Source organism: Prionailurus viverrinus, chromosome B3 (genome assembly GCF_022837055.1).
Source record: "Prionailurus viverrinus isolate Anna chromosome B3, UM_Priviv_1.0, whole genome shotgun sequence".
NCBI lineage: Eukaryota > Metazoa > Chordata > Mammalia > Carnivora > Felidae > Prionailurus > Prionailurus viverrinus.
In genome coordinates, this window is record NC_062566.1 from 141,093,036 (window position 1) to 141,119,166 (window position 26,131).

The 26,131-nt window shown below is 54.3% G+C and overlaps 2 protein-coding genes across 28 annotated transcripts in view; one reads left to right on the top strand and one right to left on the bottom strand.

The window, feature by feature from the left end:
* KLC1 (kinesin light chain 1) overlaps positions 1-19,715 on the top strand; it is a 67,975-nt gene extending 48,260 nt beyond the window's left edge. For 5 of the 27 annotated variants that reach the window (XM_047864493.1, XM_047864515.1, XM_047864518.1 and 2 more), the window contains 4 exons: positions 1,825-1,986; positions 8,361-8,491; positions 13,012-13,081; positions 13,529-16,975. In XM_047864493.1, coding sequence (XP_047720449.1) covers positions 1,825-1,986; positions 8,361-8,491; positions 13,012-13,081; positions 13,529-13,735 — 570 coding nt within the window. In that variant the 3' untranslated portion in view covers positions 13,736-16,975. Of the gene's footprint in view, positions 1-1,824; positions 8,043-8,360; positions 8,493-13,011; positions 13,082-13,528; positions 16,976-18,904; positions 18,978-19,295 lie in introns of those variants that run through there. The other 22 variants (XR_007153355.1, XM_047864497.1, XR_007153356.1 and 19 more) reach the window with 22 other exon arrangements.
* On the bottom strand, positions 17,122-24,925 carry XRCC3 (X-ray repair cross complementing 3). Its single transcript, XM_047864520.1, has 7 exons — positions 24,787-24,925; positions 23,002-23,139; positions 22,467-22,679; positions 20,533-20,687; positions 18,215-18,427; positions 18,006-18,052; positions 17,122-17,911 (listed from the first exon to the last, which is right to left on the bottom strand). Exons 1-7 carry the CDS (start codon positions 24,839-24,841, stop codon positions 17,680-17,682), a joined length of 1,053 nt encoding a protein of 350 aa, XP_047720476.1. The 5' UTR covers positions 24,842-24,925; the 3' UTR covers positions 17,122-17,679.
* Between the last annotated feature and the right edge of the window lie 1,206 nt (positions 24,926-26,131).

The following is a 26,131-nucleotide window of genomic DNA, read 5'->3' on the forward strand; positions in this document are numbered from 1 at the left end:
TAAAGATGGCACGTTTGGTTTTGTCTTGTATCTCTTTAGGACTGGAGAGGCAGGTGTGAGTTTTTCCCTCCACCCCCCGCCTCTTTTTTTAAGTTTATTTTATTTTTGAGAGAGAGACAGGGAGAGAGAGTCTCAAGCAGGCTCCGCACTGTCAGCACGGAGCCCAGTGTGGGGCTCAAACTCACAAACCATGAGATCATGACCTGAGTGGAAAGAAAGAGTTGGCCGCTTAACCACCCGAGCCACCCGGTCGCCCCAAGTTTTTCCCTCTTGAATGGTACATATGTAGGCGATTATGTGCTTGCTGGTTTATTGCGCTTTTTGTCTGGGGTTAAAGTGACCCGTGTGTACCTTAGAATTCTTTTTCTGAACAAAATCTGTGCGGACTGAGGAGAGAAAACCCAGGCAGAATTGGTACCAATGATGTGTCCCAGCCTGTGCCCCTGGAGGAGCCCCTTTCTTAAGTCTGGCCATACTTCCTGGGTCTTCTGACTCTGAAAGGCTGCTTGGGAGCTTGGCATGCACAGGGGAGAGCGCCTGGAGGCGTTGGGAGGCCTGGTGGGGGTCTGGCTGTGTGGGGCTGCATGGCATTCGGGCACAGTGCCCACGTTTGCCACCCCTGGGGATGGAAGGTGGCTTCCACCGCCTTGATGCTCATCCCAGCTCTAGACTTCTATGACCTGTCATCAGGATTAGTGCCAACAATCCAGGCTTTGTTTTAAAGTACCAGGATGATGTTTATCAACTGAGCGGAGTCTGGGGATCAGGAGTTGTAGAAGCTTAAGGAAGGGGATTGTCAGTGCTTTACTGAGAAAGGTCTCCTCCTGCCTGGTGAGGGGGCACGTCCGCTTTACCGTAAAGTCACATTAGTACATCATCTGTCTGAGATTTGTACCTTTTGAGGAAGACCCTGTGGGAGTCAGCACAGTATTTGCACGAGCTGTTGGGGTTGAAATCCCATTTAGAGTACAGATCGTTAGAACTGAAACGCACCCGGAGAACAATCTGTGCCGTGTTGAGTGCAGCAAGGTGTTAGCTCAAGTGTGGGGGAGGCCGTCCCTGCCGCAGTGAAGTGAAGTGAGCTTGCTGCTGCCCTCTGTCCCTGACACTGGGGCCGTCTGGGCGTTGTCCCGGCAATGTCTGATGACACTTTGCAGACGGAGAAGTTGAGAGGGTTCCGCACTCGTGTACCTGCCTCCTAGGTTCTGTCTTGAACGTGTCCTTGCTCTTCGGCACATCTGTCCCAACTGCCCATCCACAGGTCCTTTCTTGGGGAGGGCGTTTCAGGTTTGTATGTGTCAGTTCATTTCCTTGTAAATACTTCAAGTGTGCAGTTTGCTTGCTGGAGTCCAATGTTTGTTGTTTTTAATTTTTATTTTTTTATTTAAAAGTTTTTTTTTTTAATGTTTATTTATTTTTGAGAGGCAGAGAAACAGGGCACGAGCAGGGAAGGGGCAGAGAGAGAGAGAGAGGGAGACAGAGAATCCGAAGCAGGCTCCAGGCTCTGAGCTGTCCGCACAGAGCCGGTTGGGGGGCTTGAACTCACGAATTGCGAGATCATGACCTGAGCTGAAGTCAGATGCTTAACCAACTGAGCCACCCAGGCGCCCCTATTGTTTTTTAAAATTCGAGGTAAAACTAACCAAGTGGAATGCCTAAGTGTTAGGCGTACGTTCCTGAGAATCACTGCTCTGAGTTTTTCTTTCCAGTGTTTAAGAGCTGTTTTGTTTTTCTTTTCCTTAGTGAAACTTAACTATCTTAGAAATCCTTAACGAAACTTAAGTTCTAATGGATCAAACCCTTTCCCCCTTGCCTGGCTCACAGGGTCTTGACAATGTTCACAAACAGAGAGTAGCTGAAGTGCTGAATGACCCTGAGAACATGGAGAAGCGGAGAAGCCGGGAGAGCCTGAACGTGGACGTGGTCAAGTACGAGAGCGGCCCTGACGGAGGGGAGGAAGTGAGTATGAGCGTAGAGTGGAACGGGGTAAGTACAGTACACAGCCGCCGGCGTGCTCGGCCAGGCGCTCTGTCCCCGCGTCCCCCGGCCGCGGCCTGGGCCAGTGTCCTGCAGGGGTGCCTGCCAGCACTTTCCTCTTGTCTTATGTGCCAGACACTTTCCTGTTCTCAAATTACGTACAAAATTAAGATTTCTGTAAGTTTTTACCTTCTGCTAATGATGAAGTGTGTTATTTGTTTGAAGTGGTAATTTTCTTCTCCATAGGAACCCATGAAAGCTGTTTGGCTTAACTTTGAGCACTTAAATGCTGATTGAGTGTCCTGGTTATTTAAAGCATAATCCATAACCTGGATTTATTTTAATATTAGGATTAGCGTGGCAGATAACTAACTCGCTTTGTTAACTTAACCCATTTTCATCGCTAACTCCAGCGCTCCTAATTTCACTGACCAGGCTGCTGTCGATTTTGTTAGAAGTAATTCAGATTCCTTCAAGGGAGATGATGTTGTCAAGTAGAACTTGTCTCTAGGAAAGAACAGGTTGGGATGGCTGCTGTTCGTGTCCCACCTCAGTGCTGAATATCATGTTTCCCCTGGGGGTCCAGGGGCTCATCTCTCTCCACTGTCATCTGCCAGAGGTTCTCGGACGCAGAACTGCAGAACTCGTGCCTGTGTTTGGGACCTATCCCTCCAGGCTCTGCCTCTGGGTTTCACGACTTTGCCTTTATGGATGTTCTTGCCACTGCTGTTTACCCAGTGGTCGCCGAGGAGCGTGTGGCCTTCTGAACATTTTTTTTTCTAGTGTATTTTGGTCACACGTGGGTAATATTTTTGTCTATTGAGCTGGTATCTGTGGGATTTTGCTTTTATCAGAGAGGACTGAAAGCAGGATTAGCTTTAACGCATCCAGGTGCACTCTCGATTTTTTTATCATTATTATTTTTTGAAGTTGTGGTCCAGTTGGATTAGCTGATATGGTGCAGATGTTTTGCCAAATAGTAGTTTCGGGTTTTTCTATACTCCATCTTTTTGAGTGTATTTATTTGGGATTTTTCTATAGCTGTAGCGGTTTGGTAAGGATTAGCATTCTAAGCAGACACTTTGTACGTAATGTTAGGGGTCAGAGTTTCAGAGAGAACATCTTTTGACCGTCTTTACCTGGCAGCTGCCTCGCTTTGGGTTTTCCTGTGCCAAGACAACCAATCAGCATCCGCTTTGACCATCCCCCTGTCGGGCTGTAGTCCAAACAAAACGACGATGGCGCAGGCCCTCCTCTTGCCCACATCTGGCCACACTGTGTACTGTACTCTCCCCATGGTTCCTGTCGTCCTGCATGCCTGTGTAGAGGGCCACGTCCCTTCTCCGGCCTTTGGAAGCCAGGGTGCAGATTTGATACTCTCGAATGAAGTTCTGGAGGAGCTGTTTCTTGAGACAGTATTTCTAGGTCAACCTTCCTGTGAAATCCTATCATAAAGTGACTGACAACGTGGAGTTGTGTTACGTCTTCAAGACTGAGACTCAGGGATGAGGGAGAGGCGCTTCCCATCCAGGGTGGAGGGCTGGTAGGCAGCTAGTCAGGCCTGCTGCGGGGTCCCAGAGGCCGTGGGCACAACAGTCACTCCTCTGGAGCACACGCTTGGCCCTCTTTCCATTTCACATTTCCCGTCTCACTTTGGACATGCTCTCACTTAGGACGCTCACACGCCAGGCTTTGGACCCCTTTTTACTTGACATTAGACACTAGGAGCTCTGCATCTTTGACAGGATCCATCACAGGGCTCATCGATTGGCTGTGGGGTCCGTTGGCTGAGAGAATCTAGATTCCAGATCTTAAGTCCTTCCTAAAACTCGCTTTGAGCAGCAGAAGGATCCCTTTTTTCAGAGTCTCAGCTCAAACAGTGGCGACTTGAGAACTGCCCAGGTTAACCAGGCGGGGAGCCTCCCAGGTTGGCGTGAACACCGCTGGGCCCCCGAGGCTCCTGCTCACATTCAGTCCGCCCTCACCTTTGAGGGAAAGCCATAGCTCTCAGCTTCTGAGGTGGTGGTACTGAGCTGTCCTGATACATGGTCGAAGTTTCATTTTCAAAGCATCCTTGTTCTGCTTTAAGAAGAGACCTGATAAAAGGCAGTATGCACCCTTGCATTTTTTTTTTTTTTGAGTCAGCCTGGTTGAGGGGTAGTTTTGTGCAACCAAAGGAGCCCGGTTTAAGTGTCAGCTTCCAGTGAGAAGCTGGTAGACTGCAGTCCCCACGCTAGTCTTTGTTCAGGTGTGAGAACAAATGTCTCTTGCCCTCTGTGTATGAGTGCGGAGTTCCCCCAGATGACAACGGGTTTAAGGACCGTTGCCACCTGCAAGCGCTAACCGGTGTGCCGCAAGAGTTTCTAGTGTTACGCAGTCCAGATAAACTAGAAACGAGTTGGGAGTTGAGGTGGGTGTCAGGGCTAGGCCTGTCCTCTGTAATTTCACGCCACAAATCGTGAGTTTCTGTTGGTGGCTTCAGGGTTTTCCTGGCTTATTTTATCATCCCAAGAACCTGTTTTACATTTATAATGAGAAAATGCCACCTAGATTTTATGTTGGCGTTCCGCATTAGAGTTTTTAAGTCTTTGAAAAACGGTTTCAGTGCTCTTTAAAAAGTTTAAAAACCGCTACCTTAGGAAAAAGCATCGTGTCGCTCTGTCGGGCAAGTGCTAGTCTAGTGGGGAGGATGGCGGGCGTAGGCCTGGCTGCCCGGTTCCGTGATCAGAGCCGCTTATGCCAGACTGAGTACGTGTCCTCATTCTCCACCCTCAGAAGTAACGTCTAAAACAGAGGGCACCTAGTCCGAGATCAGGCACACTAGGCATAGTTGCTCCCTGCAGATAGTGAGAGTCTGGGTCTCAGCACAGGACTGAATTCTGTGCTATTAAAATGCAAGAAAAGTAAGGTTACTGGATATATTGTAACAATTCATAGGAAATTTTTGGGTCAAATTCTTAGGGAAGTGCAGTTCTGTTCTTTTAGGTATGTACCATAAAGATTGTGATTAAAGTGTGACTTCCTCAAACTTATTTTTGTACAAAGTGTACAGATCTGAAAAGCATTGTCAAGAGAAGCCCGAGTTCTCTTTTATGGTCCTGCTAAAAATGCAGATGCTGTGTGCACAGGAATGCTTCCTGATACATCGGATTCCCTTTACCCTCTGTCCACACGGCTTTGTGTTCACTGAGGGCTGGTTCCCTTCAGATACACGGGAGTCCCTGGGCTGCCTGGTTACTAAGCAGTCGTATCTGCAGCCATGCCACGAGGGCCCCAGGAGACCTCGCATGAGGACCCAGGGCCCCCAAGTCAGTCTTCTGCGCTCTGTCTCGATTTGCGCTGCCAGTGCCCTGCAGGCTCCTTCGGGGGGAGCCCGCCCACCTCCCTGTGTTAGTGCTCGTGAGAGCTTCTGATCCACTGAAGTCTTGCCTGAGATTATGAGGAATGGGACAGTACATGCTGTTAATTAGAAATAGGCTTTTTACTTTTAAAAGTTATATTAGGAACACAACTAGAATGTAACAAAAAATAGTAAATCACCTGAAATCTGTACTTAATAACTACTGCCCTGTGTTTCTCAGCCAATACGCTATACACTTCTGTTCAGAAACCCACTTTTTTGACGTAAATACGCTTTCATGGCGGTCAGTGGAAAGTAGTAGAGGCCCCCTGAATAGAAGCCCACCGGGGTTGGGGCGGGTTCCCACCGCACTTCCGCTGGTTCTGGATGGCGAGGGGAGGGTGGGCAGCCTGCCCCAGCGCCCCTTCCCCAGCGGGGGGCTGCTTCCGGAACCTGGGTCCTGCGGGCCTGCGGGGGAGGGGGATGTTCACCGTGAAGTCCTTCTCCCGAGGTCCGCGGAGGGTCTGGTCCGGGAGCGCTGCCAGTAACACTGCTGGAGCGTAGCGATGAGTTGGGGGGTGAACAGCAGGTGTACGGTTTGTGGAGTTAACGTTTTAATGTCCTTTTTCTGAAAGACCAACAAGAACTTATGTTTTCTTGTCCTCCCAGCATTCGTGGGGAGTTGGTAACAAATTTTATTTTTCCATTTTAAAGATGAGAAAAATGAAGCTCGGGCTGGTTAAATGACTTGCTCAGCGTCCCATGGTGAGTCAGAGCGGGCAGGGGCTCAGGTCCCCGCTGTCTGGGGCTTCGGTACAAGACCGTTGGGTTTCCAGTCTGCTGAGACCCAGGATGCATTGCTGCCTGTGGAATCCATTTTCCATAACTAATTTTATTTTGGATTACCGACTGCATGTTTAAAATGTGCTGAAGATTCTTAAAGTCCGTGGTTTCTTAAAGTTTCTGAAATGTCTAAACTGTTAGTGCTTTCAAGGGAAAGTCCTCCCTGATTTCAGAGAGAACTTTATAGTCTAGGGATGCAGAAGGATTTCCGACGAAGTTAAAGATCATGAACGTGCCATTCCCGTGTGTAGCCTCTTTTTCCGGTGACTGTCAAGTCATTTCATTGTGGGATCTCCTTTGTGGACAGTTGCCGGAAAACCTCGTTACAGTAAGTACCATGGAGATTTCTAGCACAGTGCCAAGCCATGCTCTGAAACTGGAATTTTATTTTGATGGCAGGAGTAACTAGTCTTAATAAGGTATGTGACCGATAACGTGTGGCCCGGTGCCTCTTTGTGCCCGGCTGATGTGAGCAGGCAGAAGGTAATCCCAGATACTGAAGCGATTCAGAGCACCGCTGAGATCCGTGACCTAGAAATACTGTGAGCCGCGCTGCGCTCGTGGGGGTGGCTCTCTGCTCACAGCGGTTTCACTGGGCTCTCTCTCCGTTTCTGTCTGACAGGCCTAGCTGCCCTCTGTGACGCTCACACTGTCTCCTGCATGACGGGCGGCTCCTCCGGCTTTACTTCCCTCTCCAGTGCTGACTGCTGTGTGTAGCAATCCCCTAGGATTCTTGTCAGAGCTCCACCTCTCTGTGACTGGCCATCCCTTTCGGTGCTGCTGTCCTTTCGGGGGGTTCCTTATCTCTGTATACATGTAGCTTTGCCAGATATGTACGTAGTAATATAAACTGTGTTAATAAAAACCATTTGCCGTGTGATACGTGAGTTTAAAAATTAAGAGCGATTAGCTGTTCACTTTGATAAAAGGTAGTTAGAAGTACCCGCAGGTGTTGATGCAGTGGCATGACAGTGACCGTGGACGCTAGCTAGGCTGTAAGAGTAGGGCATGTGCCGCCCCCGTCGCACTCCGAGACCTGGCGAGGCCCCCCGGGCCCCGGGCTCTCCCCTTAGGATCTCGCTCAAGTAGCACTTGCTGTGTCGTCTCTGTGAAATTTTGGCAGTTTGGCTCTTCTCCACTAACCCTTCAGTGGTCAGTGATTTGTGTATTTGTGTCTTTCTAACTTCTAATAAACTCACTCCAACTGACCTGTGTCTTCGTGTCTGTCTGCTTAGTGGGACTTTTCACTTTTTCCATGGAATGCGGCATTGTGTGGCTTCTTGAGGGAGTGGGGCTACTGTTAATCTTACTAAGTCATTCGTTCTGAGAATAAAAGTTGCTACAGACAATTTTTTTACTCTCTGTTCTTCATTTTCATATGCAGATAACTGCCAAATGTTTCACTTATTAATGTCTGAGTCCATTGTGATGAAAGCTGGGCAGTCTTTTACTTCCCACAAGGTGTTTGAGGGTTTTTAGTTTTTGTACGGAATGAACATTCTATTTCATTTTCCAACCTCACTTATAATCCAACATTTAATAAAACTTTTTAAAAACTCACTGAAGGGGCGCCTGGCTGGCTCAGTCAGAAGACCATGCGACTCTCAATCTTGGGGTCCTGAGTTTGAGCCCCACCTTGGAGGGTCGGGGAGGGGGGACTTATAAATAAATACATGAGAATTTTTACAAAATTATAAAATTTACTAAACAAGCAGTATACCTAAGGATTGTATTTACATGGAATTGTTAAAAAGAAGTTGTCTCTGTCAGCTCAGCGTTTGGGGTCCAGTACTGTTACGTGGCCCAGATGCTTCTGTTTTTATTAAACGTGGAATTTGATTTTGGTGATCTTCCAAGAAGCAGCCTTCATTTTCTTAAGACTTTTTCTGTGTGTGGTTACCTTTTGTTTTGAAACAGCAGTAAAATTTGGGGGGATGTTTTTTTGTTTGGATGTACTTCTTAATGTTCAAATGTTCTCATGATCATTGGATTATCTTTAATGAGATTTAAAATGGATCGAGTTCTATTTCAAGTGTGTTTATATGCATGGCAAGTTGGTAATTTCTGTAGCAGTCGCATTGCCAGCATCACAGACAAGTAGGTCAGCCGTGACATGAATTCTTGTTTTCATGCAGCTCTGCCTCTTGGGAGGTCGGCGGAGGACCGTCTGCGGTTTCACATTTGTTCACATTTCTTTCAGGACGGCACTGGATCTTTAAAGCGCAGTGGCTCCTTTAGCAAACTCCGGGCTTCCATTAGACGCAGCAGTGAGAAGCTGGTTAGGAAGCTGAAGGGAGGAAGTTCTCGAGAGAGTGAGCCAAGGAACCCCGGGTAACTATCTGCAGCCCCGCCGGGTGCCCAGCGGGCCCTCCTCCCCCAAGACAGCGGTGCCCGGCGGGCCCTCCTCCCCCAGGACAGGCTGAGGGATGACCGAGGGCCTTCCGTGCAGAGGCCGAGAGGGCGGATGCCTTCAGAAGACATCTGTGCAAATCTTTGACTTTGTGGCATGTTCAGAGGAAGCCTTAGTGGTGGAAAGTGGGAACTTCGTATTAAAACACCCGAGCGTATTCACTTGTTTACTCTAGACAGGCGTTACTTATTTTTAAAATTAGCACTAGTTCATATCCTTTAAAATTAATTTTTAGTTAAAAAAAATAACATTAGTTTTTAAAATCCTTTTAAAATCAAATGATAACTGTGATTGTATTAAGCCCACACGGGTATTAATACAGGAAGAAAAGTTGTTTTAAATAGAAGGATGACAGTTTCAAGACTTTGTTATAAGGTGTTTCTTTAGGAGATTAAAAAACAGATTCCCCACGTGTTTAACAAAAGGTACACTCCTGCGTCCTGGAGTCTTTTGAACAATAACATGTTAAGTTGTCAAAGGAATTTGGTTCTGAGGCATTCTGGTTTTGATCGGGTGTGTCAGCAGGAGATCGGCTGTTAACAGTGTGCATTTCTGGGTCACTGCTGGGGTCAGCATCCTGCTTGGGATGCATTTCTCACAGAGGCACTGTTTTTTCTGCTCTTTGAAGCTCTCAGTTCCTGAACGGGGCTTGTTTTTTAGAGATGGACTCTCAGTGAGACCCTGTCGTACACCTGATCCCACCGTCCGCTCTGCGGGCGACAAGTCGCCCACTGCTGGGGCACGGGGTCCCCTCCCGTACGTGCTGGAGACACCGAGGGGAGGGGCTCTTCCCGCTGCTTCCCTTGCTGGTCCCAGAGGTGTCCGGTCTCGTTCTTCTGACCTCTAGGCCCGGGGAACAGAGCCCTGGGGCTGCCGGCCGCCCTTGGCCCCACTCTGCCTGTGGCTGCACACATTGCTCGATGGCTCGCGAGGCAGGAGGCGCGATTTGGTTGTATAGGTGGCTGTCCCCCTGCTTCCCAAATGTTCGCGAGCCCGTTTCCGTGGAGGGAGTTTTATGGGCTCCACACATTTGTTCTCAAACGACCTGGAAGGAACAGTGTTGGAAGCCAGTCGGGGTTTCTGGGATACATGAGGCTTAGCAGCAGGTTCCCGTCCTGCCCTGCCGACAGTGCCCGAGGGCCTGGGACCCGACAGGAGCGTGCATCAGGGAAACAGGTTTTAATTTGCCTTTGGGATAAAGTGCTTGTTTTAAAATATTTACAGAACTAAATGATAGGTCATCGTTTGCCTCACCGAGTTTTGAAAGTGTAAACATTTTTTTACCGCGATGCGAGGATCCGCACAGACCGTTGTGCGGTCGACCAGTTACGTTCCCGGGGCGGGTCTGGGAGCGGAAGAGATTTGTGTCACCGTGTGGGCGGCTCCTCCAGGGCTGACACCCTGGCTACCAGGGGTGCTGGGTGTTCTGAGACTATTTAAATGCAGAGCCCTGTGACATGGACCTTCTTCCCACGTGACGGAGCCCACAGTTTTTCTCCTGGTCTCATCCGTGTCTTCTGTCTTGACTGTGACACAGAGGCAGGGACCCTCCGCAGTGCGGCACGGGTTGTGGTGCCAGGACGCTGTCCGCCTGACTCCACACTTCACATCTAGCACTTTTCCTCTGTTATTCGAGATGATGCCTTACTGAACTTTATGAAAAATTAATGATCTTAGAAATGTTACTCCATAAAGTGCAGAAAACTGAATACTCTTTCTGGGTACGAGTGACCATGTTCATTAACTGGACAGGTCGTTCTCCAGCCACAGCATCAGCATCTCGTGGGGGCCGGGTGGGGTTGTGAACAGACTGTCAGGCCCCAACCCACCCCTATGCTAGTGCCTTTCTAGCAAGTTCCCAGCAGGTGCTAGTGCTGCTGGTCCAGGACCATGGTTTTTTTTTTTAAACTTTTTTTTTGATGTTTATCTTCAGAGTGATAGAGCAGGGGAGGGGCAGAGAGAGGGGGAGACACGGAATCTGAAGCAGGCTCAGGCTCTGAGCTGTCAGCACAGGGCCCGACTCCGGGCTCGAACCCATGAACCACGAGTTCATGACCTGAGCCGAAGTCAGACGCTTACCCAGCTGAGCCCCCCAGGCACCCCAGGACCACCTTTTGAGACTCACTGAACTGGGCATTCTTCCTGTGTTGCACACCCCGGTTTAAAACACCGAGTGTGAATGCAGCTCCAGGAGGCTGGGGAGACCTGCTGGGAAGGCACAGTTGTTGTTACTTTCATCTTGTAAGGAAAGGGAATTTGACGAAGAACGTTGAATGGCTTTCTTAGAGAATGCCAACCAGCAAAAACGTATGAACAAAGTGAGGGCTCGTGGGGGGTGGAGGGGAGGGAAAAAGGGGTGATGGGCAGGGAGGAGGACACTTACTGGGATGAGCACCGGGTGCTGTATGTAAGGCAATTTGACAATACATTAAAAACATAAAATTAAGAAAAATATGCATAAAAGGTGAAAAAAGCCAATTTGCTGTTTAACAGAGTAATTAAATGTGGCAGAATATAACTTCCTTTTCATTTTCTTTGATTTTATCCTTTGTTCTTGGGTAGTTACGTAGAGAAAAACTTGTTCAGAAGTGTAGCAACCTGTGGGATACGTTGGGATGTTTTTGGTTTTTCTTTTTATCCTGGTTGGGGCATTTTGGGAGTGTGTTTTACTTGAGAATAAGTAAATTAAGGTCTGTGGTTTTGGTGTAGTTTATTCAATGAGAACTTGGTAAATACCTGTCGTTTGCCGGGCACTGTGCTCACAGTTGATGCTGGGCACTCGTGTCGTGACCCAGGCCTTGGTCCACATTCCTAGTGCATTTTGTATGTGTCTAGTTGTGCTAATCCTTCGGATCTGTGCTTCAGTGTCACAGCTCTGCCCTCAACTCATAGGGTAAATAGTGTGCCCTGTGTCATAGGTGGTTCAAGTTCATAATTACAGTTCCTATTGCAAACATTTAAAGAAGAACCCTTGAGGGGCGCCTCGGTGGCTCAGTTGGTTGAGCATCCAACTTCAGCTCAGGTCATGATCTCACGGTCTGTGAGTTGGAGCCCTGAGTCAGGCTCTGTGCTGACAACTCGGAGCCTGGAGCCTGCTTCCAAGTCTGTGTCTCCATCTCTCTCTGCCTCTCCCCTGCTCATTCTCTGCCTCTCTCTCTGTCAAAAATAAATAAAGTTAAAAAAAAGAAAAGAACCCTTGATATTGGTTATTTTAACTTGAAAAGCTAAGGGGACTTTCTGTTTGAGGGCATCCCTGGTAGTGGTAAGCAATTATGGTAACTTTATCCATAATTTAAGTTTGGGTTTTAGGTTATTTTGCAGGATATTGCATCAAGTATTTTAAAGGTATCAAATGGGGGGAAAAAGTAAACATTGAAATCACTGTATTTCCTTAAATGTAAAGCATGAAATTCTCTTAAATTTTGATTTAAAAAAAATTTGCTTTTGAGAGAGAGAGTGCGAGCATGAGCCTGGGGTGGGGGGGTGCGGGGGCAGAGGGAGACACAGAATCCAAAGCAGGCTCCAGGCTCTGAGCTGTCAGCACAGAGCCTGATGTGGGGTTTGAACTCATGAACTGTGAGATCATGACCTGAGCTGAAGTTGGATGCTTACCCGACTGAGCCACCCAGGTGCTCTAAATTTTGGTTTCTAAGCTTCAGAGTTTATTTTACTAGTAAAAAACTGGTTTTCCTTTTAATATAGAAAAAAATATAAAATACACGAACGTATATATGTATCTGATCTCAACAGTGAGCTTCGAGTGTCTTTCTTTTACATGGTCATTCCGGGTGAGTGTTGGGATTTGGAGGAATCCCCAGGCTCCCTTCTTTAAAAAATTTTTTTAATGTTTATTTTTAAGAGAGAGAGCACGAGTGGGGAGAGGCAGAGAGAGAGAACAACACAATCCGAAGCAGGCTCCAGGCTCCGAGCTGTCAGCACAGAGCCTGACACAGGGCTCGAACCCACAACCCACGAGGTCGTGACCTGAGCCGAAGTCGGATGCTTAACCGACTGAGCTGGCCCCCCCACCCCCGCTCCCTTCTTAAATCGAACCTGACACAAAGGCTTGTGCTGAGTCTGAGGGTGGCGCTGGCCAAGCCTCTCGGCTCCTATACGTGCCAGGCTTCACAATGTGACGATGTAATGACACTTGGAATTTACACGCACTACCTGAAGACAGATACTTTGCAGAGAAAGTGCTTTTTTTCCTGTGGGGCTCTAAATACAGTTAGAGCTGGGGCGTCCGTGCTAAGAATTGGGCGGACATCCCCATCCGAGCGAGATCTAGGCTCGCTCTCCATCAGGGATGGTGCCAGGGACTCCCCCATGGTGTCCCCCATGGTGACCGGGGCCTTTGAGGGGTGTCTTTGCCATGTGTCCTGCTCCCGGTTAACTGATGTGCCGATGGTTTGTCCTTTGCATGTCTACTGCCCGGTTGCAGCATGAAGCGTGCCAGTTCTCTGAGTGTCCTTAACGTGGGTGGCAAGGCAGCCGAAGACCGTGGTTTCCAAGTAAGGAGCCCTGCCCCACTTAATGCCCTTGACCGCTCAGGCCTACTTCGCCGGGCGGCTGCTGTTTGAGCAGCCGTGGGGACGTTTCAGTATTTCTGAGTCTTAGATAAAGAGGCGTTGTAACGATATTTCTGTATTCTGCATTAATTTGAGGAGGTGAATTATGGGAATGTTCACATTGTGAACGTTCTCAGTATATTAATTACCGATCTTTAAGTTTGATTAGCCTAAGTAAAATTTAAATATTCTGATAAAGTAATATCAGAATTTGGCCACTTAATCTTTGTTACTAATTTGTATGATTTTAGCCTGGGGTAAGTTTGTAAGTAATTGTCTAGTTACACTGTTGTTAAGCATCTTACAACTTTTCAGAACTTTACAAATGTAAGTAACTGACGTAATGTCACTTTTACACTCAATCTTTAGCGCTTTTTTTTTTTTTTTAAGCTGTGTGAGGCTTGCACGAACCCGTCACATTTAAAACTGTTGGCACCTTGTCTATCAGAAATGGCCTTTTTGCTGCTGTTAAGTGTGGCTGTTAAGTGTCCAGTGTGGCTGTCGGGGTGCGGCCCCGTGTGCCAGGCAGACCAGCAGCTGAGCTTTTGGGGAAAGAGAACCTTCTCAGCCAGACCTGCCCGTCATCACACCCATTAGCAGCTCCCCAGGTGCCCCAGCCCAGCTGCTAGACGCCTGGACGCTCACCGACAGGAACAGGCCTTCCTCCCCAGCCTGCACCCGTGGGGGCGGCTGTTTCCAGGGGCCTCTCAGCAGACCTTTGGTGAGAAGATGCGAGACGCCAGTGGTGTCTGGGCATATTTTGAGCGTGCCTGGTAATGAGAATAAAAGAGGTGTCGTCTCCAAAGGTCTGGGGCAGCCAGGTCCCCTCACCCATGTCTCTCGGTGTCGGCACCTGCATACGTGAGCGTCAGGGCTCTCGGAGGTTGACTTAAGGGTTGTGCAGCCGTTGTTACAGCTCTGAGACCACTTGAAGCTGGCGTCATTTGACGCACGGGTCGCGTATAATTTTTCTGTTTGTTTTTTCACGCAGGAACGAAATGATTATCTGGCAGACTCGTGAGCTCCGAGTGCCAGCCACACTGACCTGGCCCACTGAGGGTCGGGGCAGAGCTAGATAAAAATCTCTTAACGGGGACACTGAGACCCTCAGAGCTTTGCCAAGCTCCTCTACTCTGCCCGCGACTCACCTCCCCAGTGACTTCCTTTTCTAGGTGGTGACCTCTACCACCTCGTGGCGGTTTGCCCCGAATTCCGTTAAGCTGCCTGCAGTCCTAGCGAGCTAGAGCTGCTGGAGCGTGAGACTGGCCAGGCGTGGCGCCGGCAGCCTCAGCGTGTTTGGGACCGGCCGCTGTTCACGGACACTTGTACTTTGTGCCGCCAAGATTTGTTTGCAGTTTTAGTATTGTATTAAGGCTATAAATGAAGACTCCGGAACCTTAAACTGCATCTTTCTAGAATGAGCATCTGATGGTCTGGGGCCATGCTGCCTGGAATTAAGAGGACAGTTGGTGCTCAGAGCTGGGAGAGACAGGTGACCCTCTGGTGGGGGTGGGTCTCTGCCAAGTCCCCAGTCCTGCCGTGTGCCCCCCCCACCGCTGGACTCGCATGGGTCCCCACCCCTCTGGGGCCCATCTCCCCTCTCCTGGGCCCTGTACACTCAGCATGTAGGCATGCAGGCTTAAACAAAGATTTTCTTTGTAGGGTTAGAACGGTTCCCAATCAGCCCTAAGGGAATCTGCCAGACTAACTGGCCGGTGAAGAAAATACTGCACAAATACTGTTTGTAATTCCGGATGACAGCAGCTGTAGGAAGGGGCGCGTCCAGGCCACCGAGCTGGAGTAGGACGACTCATCACTTAGCTCTGAAGGGGATCTGAAGAACTTGGGGTACCCTGTGAGGTGCTGCACGTTTGGACTTTCTTTTAATGTCATGTTACCGGAGGGGTCACAGCAAGGGCACTTGCTGCCCCCCTAGCCCTCTGCTCCGAAATTGCACCATGCTGGGGTCCGTGCGCCCCGGGGGCCCTCCGGCGGGGCTCACAGGGCACCTCGGCACTCGCTGTACAGACTCCCTGGGGGTCCCCGCGGGGGCGCCCACCTGCTGCACGTGTCCTTCAGGCCAGGCGTGGATTTGGGGCTGCGGGCCGGAGGCGGCAGCATGCCGGGGTCTGGGGGCTTCGTTGACGGGTGTCCTGTGATAATACCAGAGCACGTGGCCTAGACCACCTGTTTGGGACACTGCTCGCTCCCTCCCGGAGGCCAGTGTGCGGTGCCTGGGCCCGGTCTTCTGTGGCCGCGCCTCCTTCCTCAGCGCCTGGCCGGCTGGGCTTTGCAGCCTCCGGCTTTGTAACCGTTGTCCACTCTGCAGGCTGCGAGGGACCGCCGCCGACAGAGTGGGCTGTGTGTCCACGCGGGCACTGTGCACTTTGAAGTTCCCGTTTGAGGGGCGGGGGAGCATGGTGTCACCTGTGGAGGGGGACAAGGGCTGTCCCGTCTCCCCTGTCCCCTCCATCGGAAGTGCTCTTCCAGCCACGACGCTGATCCGATACATTGGAAACCTACCCCCTTTCCCTTAGTGACACATCTCCCTGGGAAACCAGGGCATTCAGGAAGGATACACGTGGGGCCAGGGGTAGGATTTAAGCTCCCATTCGGTGGGAACGGGGCCCCGCCTGTGAGCCCGCCAGCCCCCTTCTCTGAAGGCCAGCTTGCTTTTGTGGGGCTGTGAGGAGCCACACAGCCTCCTTACACCGCGTCGTGAGAAACCGTCATGTTTCAGAGGGGACACTGCCTGGAAATGTGTGATTTCTGATTTTTGGGCTTGTATCAAAACAAGTGAGCCTGGTTGTCCTCTGCTCGTTTGTCTGGCCGTCTGGATTTTAATGTTCTCGAGGAGAAGCAGTGAGGGCGGCCGGGCCTCCTCTTCCGTGTTTTCCTCTCCCTGCGAGGGGGCCTCGGGCTGTCGAGTTAGAGGTCCCTGGCCAGAGGACAGGCAGGAAGTGACGTGAGCTGGCTCTGTCTGAGGGGGAGGTTGTGGGAGGGCTGGGCCGTCCGCCCTCGGCTCTCCCCAGGGTCTCTGTGTTTACAGTACTGGAGGGAGTCAGGTAGTTCTTTCCCGGAATTCGAAGAGATTCCGGTCATGTTTGGTCAGAAAGCCGCTAGGAATATCACGTGATGAGAAATTCAGTGTTTACAGTAACCTATAAATATTGCTAAAAATAGTTTATAGACAGCTCTTTCATTGCCATAACTTCATAGAATATTCTTGGGAAGCAGGTGCATACATGAGGCTATACTCTGGTATGTTTGCACTTGCTGTTGAGCAGTGCACTGCATGACCATCAGACTTCTGAAAATTGCCAAGTGCTACTTGATAACACCAACCGAAGGAGAGGCTCCAGCCAGCTGCGGGTGTCTCGTCAGGGCTCCCAAGCGTCATACGGGTGGCTGGGGCGGTCATGAAGACGTGTCATTTTGCATTTGTCCCATTATTATGGGGGGAACTGACGTGGCTTCTACAGTGTTGTGGATGTAACCATGGGGACCACCAGCCCGGGAGGACTGCCTGACAAGCACTGGGGGTGGGGGGTGGGGGGTGTGGGCAGGGAACTCCTTAGGGGGTCCAGGGCGGTCTGTCACTGAGACAAAAGTCCTGCTGCAGCCCTGTCCCTCGCCTGTGGTGGGCAGGCACCGTGCACCGGCACCCTGCACCCTTCATGCTCTGGTGGGCCTGCAGCTTCTGGGGAGGGGCTTGTTAGCACATTCGGTCTTGGGGCTGTGGTTTGCTCATTGTTGGTGTGATTTGCCTAGAAAATCATCCGGAATTGTTTGTATTTAATTACGATAATAAAATGGTTTATTTCCTTTTGCAAAGTCCCTGCACTTGCACAAAGGCTCTTTTATAAAATTCCAACCCTAAAAGAACGGTTTCCTACTTAACACCAGCCATTCTCAACCTTCTGAGAGTCCCAGAGTACTTAAAAATGGGATGGAAATTAGAAGTGAATTTTTCTGCTCTAGAAAATGTCAAAACAGTGCGAGTCTGCCCAGTTACGGGGACCTCTGCCTCCACCCTAGTACTGGGTCAGGTTATGTCCCTGCCCTCCTGGTACCAGCCTGGGGATCAGCCTCTGGCTCACGGAGTTGCAGGAGGTTGGCCAAGTCACTTCACTGTTCTCTGCCTCAGTTTCCCTGAGACCAAGGACGGTAACTGTGCCCATCCCCAGGGGCCGCGAAGGAGACGCACTCCAATGTGGATGAATTACTTAGGACAGTGCCCGGCAGAGAACAGGCCATGGCGAAAGGGTCCAGGGCCCGCTGTGCCAGGCAGCGTGGGGGGCAGTGGGGGCATGGGGCGTGAAGGCAGACAGCCCTGCCCGGGGGGAGGCCACGTCAGGCGGGTCATCCGTGCTTACTGCCTTCCCGCCGTTGAGAAGGGGCAGCCAACCCCTGGAGCAGACCCTGTCCCAGCGATGGGTGTCCCGGGTCAAGACGTGAGTCCCCTGTGCCCGCAGAGTGTGGAGGGCTCGGCCAGACTCGGGGTTTCTTGGGACCTGGCCGGCCGTTCTGCAGCTGCCACGTCAACGGGCCTCGGTCCCGGGAGTCCCCCGGACCCCCTCCATGCTGACGGTGTAGGAACAGGATGAGGGGGGCAGGTGAGGGGCGAAGATCACCCGCAGGGTGCGGTCAGGGCGGCCGGGCGGGGGGAGGACGGCTTCCTCCTCGGGGCGGCGCCGGCTGACCATCAGCCGCATTAAGAGCTGATTGGACCAGGTCATTCCGAGGGCTGGAGAGACCCGCTCCTCCCAGAGACTGAGGCAGAAAACAGGCCCAACGGTTACCGACAAAACCTCGGGGGACCCACTGCCACCCTCACTGTCCCGCCCGTGGGCTGGGGCCGGCTCACCCTTGTGGCCCGGGTGCCGTGCCCCGCTCCTCCATGGCCTCTGTCACCTGGGAGGTCCAGACCAGGGTCAGTTGCAAGGACCCCACCGCCACCCGCCCCAGCATGAGTGGCCTCATTCCTCCACCCCCACCCCCCTGAACTTCCCTAAAATCCAAGCTGAGCGGGGGGGGGGGGGGGGGGGAGAGGGAGGGTGTCGGGGTCGGGCCCACCTGGTTGATGCATAGCACGGGGCTACGGAACGTGCTGCTCAGCCGGCGCAGGGTGGCCCCCAAGGCCTGCAGACGCCTGGCCCTGGGCATTGAGGCCAGGCCGTCAAACTCACAGCGGAACGGGGCCGCCACGGAGTCGATGACCACTAGGCGGGCCATCCCCCGCGACAGCAGCACGGGCACCTTCTTACTCACACACTCTAGCAGGGCGTCCTAGAGGCCAAGGGAGCTGGCGGTCAGCGCCTGTGCCCTGCACTGAAGAACCCCTCACAGCCTTCCCGTTTCGCTCCTCACCCCGTGGGCCATCACAGTGACCGGGACTTCATCCTTCGGTGGCCCCGTGCCAGGAGCTGACCCCTGGGGTGCTGCCATAGCAGAAAGCCGGCTCATAACCGACCGCCCTGGTCGCTGGGACCATACTCTCGTCAGGCGGGTCTAGGGGTGGCGGTGAGCCCTGTCCCCTGCCCAGCCCCACCCCATGGGGGAGGGGGGGACAGGGGCAGGCCACCCCTGCCTACCTCTGGGGCCCGAGTGCGGTGCCCTGAGCGGCCCTGGCCAGGCTCCCGGGTGGGGCCGGGCGGCCTCAGGCCCTGGTGCCAGGTGACCACACACTGGCCGTCCCGCCAGAGAGCAGCCAGGTGTCTGGTTCCTCGCCCTGAATGAAACCCAGTTCTGTGCTTCCACCTCTAGGGCGTCTTCGGTAGAGCCTCTTTTTGTGGAAAATGATGGCAGCAGCAGTGGTCTCGAGGACGCCAGCATTAACGTGAGTCCCGTCCCCTTTCCGTCACCGCAGGCAGCTCTGGGGACACCTGGGGGCTGGGCAGGTGGTGGCTGCACTCGCTCCCTGCGGAGCCAGGACTCAGGGGCCCCCTCCCCCAGGAGGTGGAAACGGGGACCGCAGCCCTGAGGCCCTGCCTGTGCACAAAGGGCAGGCCCTGTCCCCACAGCAGGGCCCTGGGCTCCAGGCCGACACTGGGCAGGAGGGCAGACGCCTGGTGCCCCCAGCGCGGTTTTCAGAACGGCTCTCAGAAACCACCGTGGGCCTCAAAGCACTGGCCCCGACTGCTGCCTTCTCTTGCAGTGAAACCACACCCGGCCCTGGAGGACCCAGGACGACACTGCTCGTGTGCAGCCAGAGCCTGCCCTGTGACAGCCAGGGGACGGTCACCGAGGCTGGAGGGCCCTGGAGCTGAGAGCCTGCAGCACTAACCTCGTCTTCTGTGTCCCCGTGCCACCAGCACACTGTCCTACTAACAGCCACACCGCTCACCGGGACGCGTCGCTTGCAAAGCCATGGCCGCGCTCGGCCCCTCCAGGGTGACGGGGTGGGCGCAGCCTCCCTCCTGGGCCGCGGTTCCCGGGACACCCGTGTCCCGAAAGTGCAAGGAAGAGGCATTGGCTGCCTGGGCCCGTGTGCCCAATCTTACCGTGTTACTTCCCGAAGCTGTGTGTGATATGTTCTATTGTAAATTTTTTTAAAATTAAACGTTTATATGCCTTACCCTTTACTTGCAATTTTTATAGCAATTCTTAAGTGGGGGAAGGTCCCCCGGGAACCGGGGACCCTGCCCAGCGGGTGCGGGGGTGCACTCGGGAAGCCGGGCTGCAAGGAGAGGCTGCCCCCAGCCCCATGCAGAGGCTTTCTTAACTTTTTCTTTTTCTCCTGCTATACGGTTTATTCTCAGCTTTTGAACCCTTTCCACTCACTGCTTGTCCCTCCCTCAAATAATGATCTGAGTTGAGCACGGACCAGGTCACAGGGCCGCTTCCCCTGCCTGCCAGGACCACTGTGCTCCTAGCCCTCTCCCTGGGGCTTCCTGCCCCATGGCTGCCCATCTGCAGGGAGGGATGCTGCTGATGCTTCCGGATACGTGTCCCCCGCCCCCCCTCGGAGCAGCCAAGTGGGGACCTCCTGTGCCCTGATGCACTTTCTGCTCCGTCAGGGGTAGAAGTCAAACCCGACAGACTGCTCTCTCCGGGACAGCCGGCCTGTCCTCTGGGCAGTGAATGGTCACCGCAGGGTGGCCGGGTGGCCAGGAGGCAAGGGAGGTGCTCTCTGCCACTGAGGGGACTGAGGGGCACACCCCGTGGGGGACGGGACGGTGGACGGTGGGTGGCGTGTGGGGCCTCCCTCCGCAACTCCCCGTGGGCGGGGCGACCGGTTCAGCCTGAATTTCAGGTCACGAATCCTGTGGCGGCTCACCCGCTGCCTGGTGCTGGTGGTGGCCCGGTGTGGGTGTCGTGTGTGCGGCTCTGTCCACTGGCCCACCTGACCACCTTCCCCACAGAACTCGGGGCCAGAGAGGGAGGACGCTCACCACGTCGGCCACGTGCTCGATGAAGATCTGGTGGCCAAACTTCATCTTGTCGATCACCTCTCCCGGAACATCCGTCCGCAGGTGCCGCTGCCCCGCAATGAGCTGCTGCAGACGCAGGTCCGGGAAGACGTCTTCGGTGCAGACGTACACGGCCCCTGGGGCGGCACGGGGGGGGGGGGGTCAGCCCGCCCCCCTGTGGCTTCCCCGCACGGGGGCTGGTCTCCCTTGCCGCCCCCTTGCTGTCAGGACGCCACCGGGACGCCACCCCGCGGGTCTGCCCCAGCCTGTCTCGAGTGGAAGCCAGTGGGATCATCAGGGCCCGCGGGCTTCCGGAAATGCCCTGCCTGCACACGCTCTTGGATTCCCCTCAGAGGCTCTGCCGGAGCATGCTTCCCAGATTCCCAGATTCTCCTTTCGAGGCCGCTCCTGTGATCCTGGGCTGCTGTGACCTGAACACCCTGGGGTGACGCCCTGGCTCCCCTGTGCCAATGTACCCCAGGTCCGCTGGGAAGAACTGGGGACCGTCACAAACGAACCCTAATGTCTGTGGCAACTGATTTTCAACGAAGGTCCCGGGACAGTCCGGTGAGAGAGAGCAGTCTTCCCTGTGAATGGTGCGGGGACGCGGGGACCAGGCCCTCCCTCACCCCCGGCACGGACTCCATCCGCCCATCGAACGCCAGAGCCGACGCTTTCAAACTCCGGAGAGCACGCGGGTGGGTGTTCGGGACTCTGGGTTGGGCGAGGGGGTCTCCGATGTGGCACAGACCGCACAAGTGAGAAAAGGCAGAGAGAGAAACTGGACTCGATCACAGGATAACCCACAAGAAAACGAGGAGACCCCTGCAGAAAACACGGTGAATTCCGTGTCTGGGGAGAGGCTCGCGTCCGGATCACACGAGGATCCTACAAGCCGGCCACAGAAGGCGACCCAACCGCGAACCGGGGCAAAGGCTCCAAAGAGACATTTCTCCACAGGAAACGTCCGCTGACCGGCTTCCAAGGCCAAGTCCGTCCACCTGGCACCGGGAACCTGCACCCTCGCCCAGAGGTGCAGGGGCAGGGGTGACACAGAGGCCCGCCACGGGTGAGCAACCCCCATGCGCGGTCCAGAGGCCCCCGCCCACGGCCGGGCTCACGGGAGCGGCACCGACCCCAGTCCTCGGCTCTCGGGACATAGGGGAAGCAGGAGAGGTCCCCGAGCGAAGCCCCTGCTGCCAGCGCCCCGCATGGGTCCCAGTGGCGTGCGTGTGTCACCGGGTGGTGAGGTCTGGCCCCGGCCGCATGCCCCGCCCACCGCGTGGCCCAGCCGGTCCGGGAAGCCGGGCGAGCAGATGAGCTCGGGAGGAACCGTGCAACGTTTACCGAGGAGCTACCGAGGTGCGACCCGTCCGCTCTGGCACCACATTTAGTAAGAACGATTGAAGTTTTTAACGCTCAGAGACCCGCACGGGCAGCCTGGAAAAATCCCTCCACCGCACGCCCTGTGAAGACTTGACAGACGCAAAACCGCGTCAGGGGCCGGCCGCCCCCGCTGTCCTCGGTGGTCCTGTCTGCCCCGTCCCCAAAAGGGAAAAAGAGGAAAATGTTTGCCCGAGGTTTCCAGCCCCATGGACCACGTGGTTTGCAGGCTGGCGGCGGGAGAGCGCGCAGAAGTGCCTAAGGGGGACTTTGTGCCCAGACGGAGACTGTCCCTGGGTCCTTGAGGGAGCAGGGGCCACTTCCTACGGAGGGCAGGCTACAGGGCCCACGGCCCTCAGACCTGCCCTCTCCCTCGGGTGGAATCCACGGCGCATGCGGAGAGAGACGGGGACCCGGGAAGATGGCCCTGGAGGTGGCGGCGGGCCCCGACTCGGTGAGTGCGACCTGGGCACGGCCGGGACCCCCGCCTCCCCCAACTCTGCCCCCGCCCGCCTGAGGGGACAGCCACTCACCGGCCTCCAGGCCTCCGTGCCGCGGAGGGAACTGCACGGTCAGGCAGAGCTGCAGGGCCAGCTGGGTCTTCCCGGCGGAGCTATGACCGGCCAGCTCGGTGACACCGTCCAGGGGCAGGCCGCCGCGGAGAAGGCCGTCCAGCACGGGGCAGCCCAGGCTCAGGCGCTGGTGCTGGGTGGGGAACCTCTTCTTCTGCTGGTGCAGATGCAGAGCTGGGGGCGCAGGGGGCGTCGGTCACCACGTGCCGGAGGCCCAGGCGACCTCGGAGCCAGAAGGCAGGGAGGAGGCGGGCGTGGAAGCTTCTCCTAGCTGCTGTGCTCTCTGGGCACCCGTGGGCTCTGGGTCTGCTTGCCGACCCACCCCCGCTTCCTGCACTGCCTGGCCTGGTCCCATCTCTTCCGTCCCCCTGCCCTTGCCCTGTACACCTGCTATGTCCCTGTCCTGATGCTGTGACCGTGGCCCTGCGTCAATCCCTCCCCAGGCTTGGGCAGAGCAGAGGCCTCTCCTCACCCCCCACCCGCCCCCAGTGCCCACCTGTGAAGACGCTGCTTCCCCGCAGGTGCAGGGAGGCCGTTCTCAGCAAGTGTTGCACGTCGAGGCTGGAGAGGCCGGTTAGTCTCTGCAGGTCTGGTCCAGAAAAATGCAAAACCTCCTTTATTGACTTCAGTTTGGCTGAAATTACACAAAGACAGAACAGGACAAGTTCAGACTACAGTAACGCAAGGCAGCATGGCAAAGACAACGGGTGTTTTCCGGAACACTGTCTTCCAGTTCTGGGGACCCAGCGGGCAGGGGCTAGATCCGTCCACTCCCTGAAGCCATGGGAGCCCCTGGACAGAGTGTGAGGACAGCAGTGGGGAGGGAAGGGGCCCGAGAGGGGGACGGGCCTCTCCCAGGTGCCCAGAGCACGTCAGCCACCTGCCGTGGCCACATCCTGAAAACGTGTCCCAAGGAAGGGCGTTTCTGTGGCCAGGCAGGCCGACACCAAGGCAAGGCTTGAGGGTGACCCCGGGGCAGGGTGAGAACCGTGCAGTTAGGAAAGCCAAGCCGGGCTCCAAACAAACGTCACTGCAGCGGGAAGGCGGGGACCGGTTACAATGCCAGTGGCAACAGCCGGGTGGGGGGGCGGGTCACAGAGTTAAGATATCCAGAAGATCTGGTATTTGGGGAGGAGAGCGGATAAATTACTGTTGGGCGTGGATAAGTACATTACTTGCGAGCTAGTAGGAAAAAAAATGCGCTAAAAAATGTTTCCAACCGACCCAGATGGCAAAAAAGGGAGAACAACACAAAAAGCAACAGAATAGGTAGCTCAGCAAAAGAGAGAGTTAGACCCAAACATACCAGGAATTACCTTAAATACATGTGCACTGAAGGCTCCAGTGAAAAGACAGATGGACAGACTGGACCAAAGGGAAAACACAACAAAATGACTGAAAGGCTCTGGAAGAGCCAAGAGCCAAGGACGAGGGAGCAGGACCAGAGACTGTTCCCCCACGTAAGACATCACCAAGTCGCCCCCACGTGTACTCCGGCTTCCAAGCTTTGTGATCAACAAGCTTCCCTGTCACATGCCCCGGGAGACGGGGGAGATGGGAGGCCCAGCACGCCAGCTGGTGCAGGGCAGCTGGGGAAGGACGCACCGGGAGACAAACACAGCGGGGAAGCCGTCCAGCTCACCCATTTGGGCACTTAAAACAGAGGCACCCGTAGCTGACATACTGGACGATGTGGGAAAAGACAACGAGACGTACACGGAAAACACAGAATTTGAAAAAAGGAGGCAACTACCAACTTTGGGGGGAAGTAATAAGAAAGGAAACCGTCAAAACCTCGCAGTTCAGCAGCAGTAATGATGTCCCCGGTCACAGCCCTCACGGCCCAAACTGTGCTCCCACTGTGGTGGGGGAGGGGGAAGTAGGTGCACCAGGAAGCCAGCCCTCACCCGTCACAGGCGCTCCGTGCGTGATCGCAGACGCTGACAAACCGAACACAGCGGCGTAAGCACGTTCTTAGAAGTCCAGATGTAAATACAAAGAAATTGGCAAAAGACTCCCGAGTGGCGGAAGTGGTTGTTTCACGTTTTAGAAAATAAACGTGTATTACTTTGATGAAAATAAAATTTAACTTGAAAAAAGTCCACACGCACACACACACCCCCCTGAAGACCCTGCAGCACATTCCAGCACTGGCTGCTCATCAGGAGTAGCTGTCTTGGGGAAGGGGGACTCGGCAACCTCGCCGTGTCTCACGGACACGACACACAAGTCCACCCACACGCTTCACGTATCTACTCGACACAAACGCCGGTAAACGTACCTTTCTTGAGCGCAGTACTAATTCTGGGATTCAGGTCCAACTGATCCAAATCCATTTCTTCAACAGGTTGACTGCGACCACGGATAATCTCCCAGGGACACAAATGCCGATGTGCTCGTTGTCAGTGCAAACCCCCCAGGAGCAGAGCACCGCGGGGTGACAGTGGCTTGGGTACGCAGTCTCCTTTGTGACGGGTTCACCGTCAGCCCTGAGGTCGGAGGAGAGACTTCACTGCACCAGGAAAACCACTGAAGTAAGTCTAAGGCGAAACCTGGCTTAGAGGAACCATTTGGTACCTCAGAAACCAAGACTCGATCCGCACAGTAATGCGGCTGAAGGGATGTCCCCCGGCCACCCCCACTCTAAAGGCCGGGGCAGCGCAAGGCAGTCCCCGTTCCATCCCCTGCAGAAAGTGTTAGAAATGAGCATGTGCTTCAACCCGGAGTCCCGGCCTGGAGACCTGGTACACGGGTGAGCACCCTGCCTGGCCCACTCTGGGGTGAGGACGACGCAGACAGGGACCATGCCCATTGGGCTCACGCGAATGAAGCGTCTTCTGCATTCGGCACAAGTGTGTCCCCGCGGGGATTTGGAAAGAATGGAAAAAGTGACTTTTGAATCCTGCGAGACGTTTTCAAGCGGGAACCTCCCCGACCACCCAGCTGTTTCGGCAGAGAACAGCAGAGACCGTGTGGCCGGCCCCGCCCCTCTCCTGGCCAGCAGCCCTCCCGAGGCCCAGACCGCGCACTGAGTGCCGTGGGGACTGGAGCCCAGCCCGACCCTCGCTGGTCGCCCTACTCAGCCCAGGGTCACCCAGACACTCTCTAGCAAGCCACGTTTCCATGTTGGCCTCCTAGATCAGCAAGGGTGAGAAGGCAGCGGGGCGTGTGGGAACACCAAGGCCGGCAGCCACTCAGGCTGAACCCAGGGCCCAGGTCCACCAGCAAGGCCTCAGCCGGGGGGAAGGTCGGAGGTCGCCTCCCCTTGCAGCGCTTAGAGTGTTACTGATTTGGACAACATCGGGTTGATTTTGGAGCTTCGAGAAGCAGGTCGCCTGCACGGTCACGTTCACAGGCTGGTCAGGGAAACTGGTGTGGCAGGGAGAAATCCAAAACACCCAGAACTGACAGCACAGGAGCCTGACGCTCAGGCGTGAGCAGGAGCTCCCAGGCCAGGGCTGACAGGAAGCATGCCGAGGCCGGGGAGGACACACACAGCCCCGACTCCCCCGCGGCCCCCCGACGGCCACCAGGACTGCAAATTGGAGGACAGCGGGGTCACCGTCAGAGGTGCCTGAACGCAGGGCCCCAGTGCCAGCCACACACAGCGAGAGGAGGTGAGGACG

What these genes read in the sequence shown, in the direction of transcription:
- XRCC3 (XM_047864520.1), bottom strand. Translation starts at nt 24,841, where the DNA reads ATGGATTTGGATCAGTTGGACCTGAATCCCAGAATTAGTACTGCGCTC. An exon ending in GGGAAGCAGCGTCTTCACAG is followed by an intron (nt 22,680 to 23,001) that starts GTGGGCACTGGG and finishes CTGCGCCCCCAG; the next exon opens with CTCTGCATCTGCACCAGCAG. An exon ending in TCGAGCACGTGGCCGACGTG is followed by an intron (nt 18,428 to 20,532) that starts GTGAGCGTCCTC and finishes CTTGGCCTCTAG; the next exon opens with GACGCCCTGCTAGAGTGTGT.